Genomic DNA, 11,706 nt, shown 5'->3' with positions numbered 1-11,706 from the left:
AAGTGTCTCATTTCATAATCTAATTCCCTTAGCATCACTCGTTTTAATTTGACTACATTCCATTATCCTCGTTTTGCTTTTGTTGATGTTCATTTTATACCCTCCTTTCAAGACACTGTCCAAGAATTGCAAGGTCATCGGCAAACCTCCAAGTTTTTATTTCTTCTCCATGTATTTTAATACCCTTACAAACACCAATTCCAAAGTAAAATTCAGAGGAGAAGTATCTGAGCCATTTACGATTAAAACAGGGTTAAGACAAGGAGGTGGTCTATCACCACAGCTCTTCAGCTCTGCTCTTGAATACTTGATGAGAGAATGGTACAAAAAGAATCCTAAAAACATAACAATTGGAACCAAGAAAGATGATATAAACCTAAATTGTTTGGGATTTGCAGATGACTTGGTATTACTAGCTAATAATGTACAAGAAGCTAGAAATCAAATAACGAGCCTGCAAAATACAGATATCTTTCAAAAAGACCAAGATGATGGTAACAGACCGTCTGGTAATAGACTGTGTAACAGTATACAACAGAAAAATTAAAATAGTAAAGCAATTTAAATATCTTGGAGAGATAATAACACAAAACTTGGATGAAAAACCTGCTTGGCTAGAAAGAACCAATAAAATGATAAAAGCTCAAAAACCAACATGGTCTACAAAAACGTCTATCAATTCAAACTAAGTTAAAACACTACAAGACGGTGGTTCAGCCAGAGCTAACATACACAAGTGAGACTCTTTTTAAAGTCACTCAGAGATATAGTGTCGACAGATCACTAAAAGTACAGAGAATAGCTAGAACATCCAAAAATAAAAGTACCAGAAGGAAGGACAATGGCGGATAGTGCCAAAAGAAGTAATGTACAGGGAACTGGAGCTCACCACAGATACAACACATAAAAAATAGGATTTCTTTCTTTGGCCACATAATGAGGACACCAGAAACCAGATTAGCAAGAAAAATGGTGCAGAAACTGTGGAATCTGAAGCAACACATAGGATGGATCAAGGAAATTAAAGAGGATATGGAAGAACTAGATGTAACATCAGATGATCTGCAAAACAAGACAGAAAATCTCAAGAACCTGAAAGACAAGAAAATAAGATTTAAACCAAAAGTAGACAAATGACACACAATGAAAAGGGTCTTTACAGGTTAGGAAAGACAGGAAAGATCAGAACAAATGAAAAGATACTGGGCAGTTAAGAAAGAATGAAACATGCACTTACTGAAGAAGGGGACCAGGAAATGATTAACTAAAGTGGTACAATGAGGCCATAAAAGCAAATATTAACAGTAGTAGTAGTAGTAGTAGTAGTAGTAGTACTTGTAGGATAAGAATTTCTTTTGCATTTTTTGTGATCAAGCAGTTTTATTAAGTAGAAGAATGGTGTGATTTGATAATATTAACAAGTACTTATAGGAGTGCATACAGTGTATCAATACATAGTCGTGACAGTGAATGTAAACAGGCATGTTTTAATTAGAACACTGTTTTAGATCTAATTAAGAGTTTTATTTGCTCCAGTAGTGACCTTCAGCCATGTAATAGCATGTGTCCTGGGGGCACTATCGAGAATTAAAGGAATATATGTTTTCGTGCAGTGAAAGTAACTGTATGGCATAAAGTTTAGAGCCATTATATATAAGGAATGATGCGCGTGAAAGCATGAATTGCACACCTGCAATTGAGACCTAGTTTTCAGGCAAATGATTCCTCACTTAAAATTGTAAATAGTTAAAAGTGTGGATCTGTGATAAGTGATGAATAACACACATGTAAAACTGCTTGAGGATCAGTAGTCCAGATGGCCAAAGGTCTACTTTTGGCATGAAAAGTTGAAGGAAGTCCATGGCATAAAATTTATGCAAGTAACATCAAATCCTAATATGGATTAAATGTTAATGTCATGGCTTGCAAAACTGAAAGATGTAATGTCAATGACAAAGCCAGTACATATAGCAACATAGTGAATAGTGCTTCACCAGAAATCATATGTAAAGCAATTTAATTTGCAAAAGCATCAGCATGTGCTACAAAAGTGAAAAAAGTCTAGCAAACACATAAAGACAGTGAAAGACTATGTCAATGTGCACTTTCTTCAGTTAAAATTTTAAAGAGAAAAGGACTATGAAATCTGAGTATGAAGGCTGGTATAGGAATTATTTTTATTCATGTAAAAAATTTTATGTTTCGTGTATTAAGCTTATGCCTGTGCAGAAAAGTTGACTTTGCAGAATAATATGAATATTAATATCATGTGAAGCTAAAATGTGTTACAGCTAGCGAACACTGTGAACACTATAGTGAGTGTTGACAAAAGTAATTCAACCTTTGGACACCCAACGATAGTGACAGGTAAATAGACTAAGTGAATGTTATACAACTGTGTACGCACGTGTTGTGAACAATGGTACAGAGTTGTAATTTATGTAAAGTGACTACATGAGTTTACAGGACACTCTGAGAGTGCGAAACTTTGCTAGTTATGAACCAACACACTGTGTAATTCTCAAAGGAATTAAACAGAGAATACATCGTGTTCTGAAATCTGGACTAAAGGTTGCTCAGAAAAGTGAATAGATTACAGAACATTAAAATGAACATTCAAGTATGAATATCGGATGAAAGGACCACTAAGTAATTTCATGTTCACGCACCTGCAACGGACACGATACTGAGATGGCATGAGAGCAGAGGTGAATCAGCTGATCAGAGATCCAACTGCCGCCGCTCAACAATCGCATCTGCAGTATCGTTACACCACCATTGTGAGGGTTGAAAATCAGTGATCGATGATGTGTATTACATATGATGAGTGCATGTGTGTTGCAGTAACAAGATTCAGTGGTATCATTCGAAGTGTGAGTTCTACTATAAGTGAAACATGCTCAGCTTATCACCTGCAAGAAGAGGGTTTTTTATTTCCATTTATGTGATCATAGTTTCACTGTTTTCCCCTGTGGCATTCCTTGATGTGGTTCCCTTGGAGAACTTTCAATCAACATGTCCTTGAGTAGAAGCCAAATCGAAAGTGGGATTTTAGAGACACTGAATGAATGTGGCCTTGGTAACAGTCTGATGGCCCTGGGCTGGTTTCTAACTCCTGGATTTCCCATGCCTGCGAAAATAGATAGGGGGTTAACTCAAGTCATTTTCCGGTGAGATTTGTTAATACCTTTCCAGACTGAAACATCTGCCACACGGGTAGGGAAGTATTGTAGTTACCCTCCCTTAGAATTAGGCAAAGCACATATGGTAATTACTATTGTGTGCAAATGATTTTTTAAAAGGTCATTTAAGAAACATACATGAACAATGTTGTGAAATTTGAAACTATAATCGAACAGTACCATGGTCTGACTGGTACGCATAAATAATTTTGTCCCAACCATCCCAGAGGACAATTGCACTGTATCTCCTGGGGGGGGGGGTCATGATATGAAATTTGTAAATGCCATGTAGTGATAATTATTGTTTGAATAGCTGGTGATGTACGTCAAAGAAAAACAAATGCATTGTGTTGCAATATATTCCATGGACATTCAAGATTCTGTGTCTGAACTTTCTATTCCTTTTTCTTCTTCTGCTCTTGGACTCGAAGAGGATAGAACGATTGTCTGAGGTTCATCTTGCTGTAACAGTATATGTAAGTTGTAAATGAAACTATAATATAATTCTCCGTGACTTCAAACTTGTGTGTGGTATATAATTATTTGTAAACTTAAACCTTGCTTGTCCTGATTAGACGTGGCCTTAACGGAACATTAACCATTGTTAGGCGTCATACCAGAAAATAATTAGTAACTTTCTTTCAGCTGATCTTTGAGACGTGCCTCCGATTAGAACACTAAACTTTCATTCAGATTCCATGAGCTATGCAGTTGCTATGAATAATTTAATATATTTCAGTTTCAGATTTTCGCAAGGTTGCGGGATAACATCCCAGGCAGAAAGGCCTGGTCACAGGGTTCTAGTTCTAGTATAAGATTTTATCTGCAAAAGATTATGCATGTTATAAGCTTATGAGTCTGAATTATTGAACGATTTACAAAAAGATGATTTGTACATAATGTTACTAAAGCACATTACAGTATTTTCATATAAAGCTGGAGTACTAGATGATTACATGCATTGTTTTATGATCAAGGATAAAACTCCTTTCTTTTGTAAACTGTATCCTGTGCCCTTGAGTGTATGTCCAGCAGCACATGAAGGAAACAATAAGCTGATTCATGAAGGAATAACAGAAGATAGCTCAAGTCTATGTAGCAACCCATTACTGGTCATGTGTAAAGCCACAGAGGGAGTACGTGTAGTACTGGATGCACGAACTCTGAATAACTTATAGAAAGAGATGGACTGATCAGTACAGATGAGATTTTGACAAAATTTGAACAAGGTAGAAATTTCATTTCATTGGAGCTCACCACTGGGTACTGGCAGGTGAAACTGGACGAGAATTCAAAAAGACTTACAGCATTTCTGTACAACGGTAAGTCATACCAATTTAAAGAATTACCATTTGGACTGAACATCTCAGTATCAGTACTTATTAGAGTCTTGGATGCTGCACTAGGTAAATATTTGTGAAAAGAACTCTGTGTGGACAATATACTTCTAGTATCCAAGAGGTGGGGAGAACATTGTACTTTATGGTCAAGAACACTAACAAAGTTTTGAAGGCATTACTATTAAGCTATCTAAATAATTTTTTTGGTAGGGAGGAGCTAGATTTCTTGGAGACTTAGTAGGTACAAACGGGATAAAATCTGATCCAGAATGAATCAGAGTGGTAAAAAAAATGTGCAGTACCAAAGAATACCAAACAGTTAAACGCCTTTTCAGAATTAACAGTTTTTTTATCGGCGACATATTCGCGGTCAACTGGAGAATAACCCAAGATTGTTAAACTTGTTGAAGCAAAGATCAAAATGGATTTGGAAAAGTGAAGAGTCTAATGCTTTAAATAAATAAAGTAGCATTGGTAGAAGCATCAATTTTAAAACATTCACAATTTTTTAATTTAAAAAAAAAAAACTTGGATTGAAATGTATTATCGTAATAAAATTTTGTGAAGTATGTCAAAGGATGAAAGACAGTAATCAAGTAGTGTTGTAAAAGTTGTATCCGATAATACTCAAGGGACTGCACGACGACACAGCAGTAGATCTTTTTGGTGGGTAGTTGACTTACAAATTTGTAGTAGTAGATTGTTGGTCAAAGTATGCTAAGCTCTATCCAATCAAACAAGCTAACATTGAAACATTAGGTGTTTAAAGGAATACTTCAATGATATAGGAAAACCTTGTAAGATATTGACAGACTATGGACCATCGTTTACCACTCAAGCCTTTAAAGAATTTTTAGGATGGGAAAACATTAAACACATTGCTATTTAAAAATATTGCCCGCAAAGTAACCATTGTGAATGAATAATGAAGGACATTGCTTGGCTCTGTAGAGCCTATTGTTCAAAGCAACATACAGATAGTGCACAACTGATTCCAGAGTTTAAGATGATTATTAATGAACTGCCACACCTAACTACAGGCCTATCAACTATACAAATAATGGAAAAACAGTTTATAGGAGAACCTTTGTTAAAATTCTTTAGTTGGTCAAACATGAAACATTGCCAATATGAAAAATACATTGCCCATAGGAAAAATACATCAACAAGTGACAAACAATCTAATAGACAGTGCAGATCTACGAGTCCAACGATACAATGAGCAAGCGGAAGTGCCACTGTTTAATATTCGAGGTCTAGTGCTAATCATTGATCGTTACATGAGCTAAAATACTAAAACAGACTAGTAAATTTTTTCGTAAGTATGTTGGAGCTGAGTGAGTTCCTCATCCAAAAGCATTATTTCTAGTAGAGCCAACTACAGGAAAAGAAAAAGGACATACGAGATGATAAGAATATTTAAACAATAGAGTATCAGACTGCACAAACCCACTCAGGCATTGTTTTTTACTCTGAACAACGTGAATTAGCTAATTTTTTTAACTTTTTATATTTAATTATTGTCTTGTGGGTGGTTTGTGTTCATTTTGGTGGGATTTGCAGACATCAGAAGTCACACAAACACAATTAACATAACGCTATTGTTGACTCTCCACAGGCATTCCATAGCAGGGTGTTGGACTCACCTTTCAGGGCCTGGGACATTGCCATTCTGTACGGCATATTGACCACTCTGTGTCCTAATGAAGAACCTGGCACAGCTGCTGCTCACCACTCAGAGACAAAGTCCCGCCATCCCAAACAATGCGAAATTTTCTAAGTCATTTCCCTTCCTAGCTGCCTAAAGACTGACTGTCTGCTTTCACGTCTCAATCCAAACTGTATCCTTTGGTGTCCCCAGCCGAACTGTACACTTTGGTGTCTAGACCAGAACTGCCCTCTGCTCATTTCCGACAGCATTCCTGTGTGCCAAACATCTTCGCTCAATTGACTAGTGTAGTTCCCTTTCCTGAAGCCGTCCATCTGATTGGTTACATCTTACATTACTTTACCTTTCAACATATCAAAATAATCAAAGCTTGACCACTTTCATGTTCTAAATAAAATAACATCCGTTACATAATAAACGTTAAACTCTTTTACATAAAATCAGTACAAGTTCCTTCTTAGCTTTGAATGCCACGGCCAGTACCCTTGCACCAATGTGCTTTCTGATAAATAAACAAAGAACAAAAGTAACTATTATGCACTAAACTTTACAACAAATATTCTATTACCTAATGATTCAATAAGGTGTCACGCTGTCGTCGTTCAGTGTGTTTTGTGTGGAGGAAATGATGATTGGATGCTTAACTGAAAATAGTGATAATTTAAATTTACTATATCTTTTAAACAAATAAAATTACAAAGCTGATATTTACCACATTTGTCATTTTAATGATGCGCTTCTATATGTAATGTAGAGCTTTAAGACTGACTAAGTGTTCAGATTCTAGCATTCAGGTCTTTGTTACAAAACTTGTGAATCTCTCTTTAACAGTAAATCCTAAACTATTATAGATATGATCAATATTCAAGTTTCATTGGGTTCACCATGAAAATTTATGGACGATGGCAGATTAAAATTACTATGGCTCGATTTCCTGCACTACTACAGAATTAAATAGTTTTCATAAGTGTTTCCCTTTATGGCCAATCTTAGGCCTGCCATATTTAAGACTGCTAAGTATGCCTGGGCACAAAGCCTTCTACAGGGTTTCCCTATGATGTAGGTTCTCGTCTGTCTCACTCGCACGCTTAGGCCTCAAGAGACAAAAGACGCCTGCGAGTTTCCCCATCTCATGGTGAATCTGGCCCTTTGTGGCATGTGGTCCTGGACAACAGCATTCATTTCACAATTCCTGTCGATTGACTATTTCGGCCATATATTTAAATGAGAGCGCAATGCTCGTTAACTCACAATCACAAGTATCATGAGCAGAGCTTTCGCGGGAATTACTCAATGGATCCCATACCAATCATAACTCCTAACACACCTTATTACTATTAAAATCAAATGTGCCTTAAATTATGTTTCATGCACTAGCTGCTCTACTTGGGATTCAATTTTACTAAATGACAATAATATCTCCTGTCGTGTCATTCTTTCCTTTCTCACCTGCGTGATAGGCTAATGCGTTTCTACAGTCTGCAACAAGTTTATAGAGTTATTGTGTGTGGGTGGCACTTATTATTCATAGCAACAAAGACAAATACACATTGATAAATTAACCTTTGGCAGCAATAGAGACGAACAAAGTAGTATATCTCTATTATTAAAATGCAGAATGTGGCATCAATAGTGTCTCAGCACAAAGCAGACTTAGATGTGGGTAGCATCCCAAACACGACTTGCATGGGTTGGCTTGTGCAAGTACACAGACCATATACTTGTACGCAATTCTTTGCGCACATCCCTCACTCATGCGAATAACTGCTGGTATATTGCTTTGAAATGTCATGCAGCAGAATTAAAACACAAATACACTGTGTAGCTGCATTTGTGTTATATATATATATTGTTTCCTTCATTTTAATGTCTGCTTTTAATCTGGCCAATGAGCTGTTAAAGGACTTCTTAGATCACTACTTTATTCATATGTTATTTTGAATATACTATCCATGTTTTGTGTGTGTCACTCAACTGTAGTTTACTTTGTTTTTGTCTTAATATGCATATTGTCTTTATATAGTGTGGTGATACGGGTCTTTTTTTCTTTTTTTAAGTAAGCACACAATTTTTGAGCATTAAACTGCTTGTATAGCCTTCTACAACAAACCCCTGTTAAGTGTAAATGTGTAGTGTAACAATTTTTTGTAGACAGTGATATATTTTCATGTAGAAAATGAATATAATAGGCCTGGGGTATAATAAGTGTGCCAGATTACCATAACTTATCCAGTTTGTGTCATAACTTAGAGAATCATGCGAAGAAGTGATGCAGTGAACATCAAAGCATAACAAACAGCATATGAGAGGAGTGCAACAGGCATTATACACAAAAGGAACTGCAAAGTGCTTGTTGGTAGTTTATAGAAATTCTTTCTCAAAAGTCAAGTGATTGGCATTATGGACGTGCAAAAAAGATCACTGCTCCCACTGCAGATTTTTTTTTTTTTTTTTTTTTTTTTTTTTTTTTTTTTTTTTTTTTTTTTTTTTTTTTTTTTTTTTTTGTGAAAGTTTATGATTGAAGAGGGAACTTCTAACCAGCTGGTTTTCTGTGCTAGAGAAACACATTCTTCAGCTAAAACAGTGCCCCTACGAGAAACATTGTGGGGCAGTTTACCTTTCTGCAAGTGTGTGACCACTCTGAAGCCACTTGAAGTCTCCTTGAATGGGAAGCTTGTTTAGGAAATGCTGGGAGCTGTCATCCAGCTGGTCCATGAGAGTGTTTACTACATGTGTGTATACAAAAATCCATCCACAATGACTGGCCACCAATGATATATTTTACGCACTTACAGGACAGTTAAGCAGAATGTTGGGCAGCCTGGATCAAGAAAACAAGAGGAGGAAAACTGACCAGGAAAACTAGTGTACTTGCTGAAACTGATACATTGTCAGCCAATGATAAGATTTTACAACAAAATTTTAGCACTCTGGAAGTACAAGAGTGGGAAGACCTGGATCAAACCCAGAGACTCTCTTCAGTAGGGTTATGAGATTTGGTGATCACAATTGGTGGACTATTTCGGTGGAGACACTCAGCGACGGATGAGGCTTCATGGTGATTCTTTTGAGACACTTCATATTGACACTTCATCTTGGTACTTGTAAGTCAGGACTTGCCCTTGGTACTGATCTGATCCCTGTGATGACTTCAGTCTACTTCATGTTGTTCTGATTCTGCTACCACACTTTGATGGATTTCATTCCAGTCCAGTGCTTATTCTTACGAGCATTTGACTTTGTTTTCTGTCTCTCACTTGAGGCTGCTTTTTGCATTCCGTTTCCAATACTGACCTGAGTTCTGAATCTCCTGCCACAGAATCATCCTCATGACCACTTTCATCTGGTTCAAACCCGATTCCTTGGGTGACTATTCTGTAATTCAGCCACATGCAAACTTCAACCCTGCAAGAGATACGACTACTCGTAATTTGATGGCAGCATAGCCCTAACCAGAGGACCATGATTCTTAATTCTCCTGGGCTGCACAAACAGAACAGGCTATTCAACTACCGATAGCTGTCAATCATCCACTGCACACTGCCTGGTCACAGAGATGATGTACAAGACACATGCAGCGCATATCAACGGCTGCAGACAGCCGAATCTACATTGTCAGTGGCAGATCAAAGACTTTGGTGAGATCTAACTGACAAGCAACCTCTCAGAGAGCCAGTTGTACCATGTCTGCCAAATCCAAACAGCTTGAGATACTGTATCTAATACATTTCTTGCTTTGTTGTCTGAATATTAGTATTCGCGTTCAACTCTCAGTCACTCTGATATTTTGCATACATGCAGTGAAGATGTGGCTTTCAATTTGGTTAATGATGATCAATTTTGGCACCCAGCAAACAAGAAATCACTTAAATTTTCCCTACACCCCTGCTGAAAATTCCCATCTACATTGTACAGCTTGACATTAGTTAATATTGGAGTTTAACTGCTCACTGTGACTGGTGACAGTGACCGTATATGTCGGTCTATGCCTGTCACATTGTCACCACTCCTCTTAACTCCAGGTTCTAAAGTAATCTCATCTAAATTAATTATGGTTATTACATTACATTATGAATCAATTATAATGGTGACATCAAATATTTTATTTTTACAGACATGCATAGATCATATAAAGGTACTTCAGTGAAACTGTGAACACTACAGTGTAACTGCATTCACAAAATAGGACTTTTTCTACCATTGACTTCTTACATGTAAATGAATGAACACACACAAGAAATAAACAGTAGAAAATATTACTTAACGTAAACAAATAATTAAAATCTCTCTAATAATTAATCCAAAGAAAGAAGATAATACAGTGACGTTTGTAACAATGTTATCAAACTTTTCAGTGAGATCAAATTAAAAAATGTTATGGTGTTAATACACACTTGCTCTCAACTTTCCAAAGGTCATTCATTCATGGGAACATGAAGTATGAAAGTGTAAATTTACAACAAATGTTATTCACTTTCCAAAAATATATAAAATTTTGTGTGCCACTGGTTATTAGTGTTTGAATATTTACAGCAAATTTCAATAAGAAAATCAAGATAATACTTCATCAATTGAAGTTACATAGCAGATCTTACAACATAGATGATTGTACCTACATTCAAAATTTGCTCCAACATAATTCTCGTTGTTTTTATACAAACACAATTAACAGATAAAATAATTACAAATGAAAATACTGCAAATTGTACAGGTTTCCAACTTTTTAACACAATTCCTTAGAGTCACAGCTCTAAAAGTAGTCTACAGCACCAACTATGCCCTCTAAGACATTCCAGGAGCAATGCAGAAGTGGAAAGAGAATAGGCAATAACAAGTTTGCATATCAGAATAAGATCCAAGCCTAAATGCAGAACAGAATACCATTTTCCAGTCTGTCATAAAACAATAAGTTCCAATTCTTGTCACATTCACTCGCTGGGAAATACTCAATAATTGCATGCTTGCCACTATAAAACCACAGCACCAGCTTCACTACGACTTTCTGGCAATGGAGAGCAGTTGCGCCATGTATCTGATAATGGGTCATAACACTCAACTGATGTTATTGAGAACTGGGCACGGTAAAAATGTACTTCATGAAGCTGGTCGCCTCCAATAACGTACAGAAGACCATCTGCTGCAGCTACTGCTGGTGTAGCACGCCCCACCCTCATTGGTGGTACAACAGTCCATTTGTTCTGAAAGAGGGAAAAAAAAAATACTATAATTTCAGATATGTGCTTTGAAGTCATTTGAGTAAGTCATATTTAATCAAAATGGAAAAATGTAACATGAAAGTCTGCAATGTGGATAACGACAGGCACTATGGGCACATTTACAAATTATGATTTTAAGTCACAATCTGAAATGGGAATACCTCCATTTGCACTTCCTTTGTACCATTCACGATGGCTTCCCATCAAATAATATAGTCACATCCGAACACCAGATACACATATAACATCACTCACATAAGTTTTTCAACGAAAAACTCACCCATGCCAATGCCTCCAAT

General features: G+C 36.6%; 1 protein-coding gene across 1 annotated transcript in view; it reads right to left on the bottom strand.

Annotated features, from left to right (window-relative positions):
* Positions 1-10,270: 10,270 nt before the first annotated feature.
* LOC126350334 (actin-binding protein IPP) overlaps positions 10,271-11,706 on the bottom strand; it is a 63,512-nt gene continuing 62,076 nt past the window's right edge. The window contains exon 9 of the mRNA XM_050002506.1: positions 10,271-11,389. Coding sequence (XP_049858463.1) covers positions 11,159-11,389 — 231 coding nt within the window. The 3' untranslated portion in view covers positions 10,271-11,158. The remainder of the gene's footprint in view (positions 11,390-11,706) is intronic.

The sequence above is a fragment of the Schistocerca gregaria genome, chromosome 1, assembly GCF_023897955.1.
Source record: "Schistocerca gregaria isolate iqSchGreg1 chromosome 1, iqSchGreg1.2, whole genome shotgun sequence".
Classification (NCBI taxonomy): Eukaryota; Metazoa; Arthropoda; class Insecta; order Orthoptera; family Acrididae; genus Schistocerca; species Schistocerca gregaria.
The sequence above is the reverse complement of the archived record's forward strand: the minus strand, read 5'-3'. Positions and strand labels throughout refer to the sequence as shown.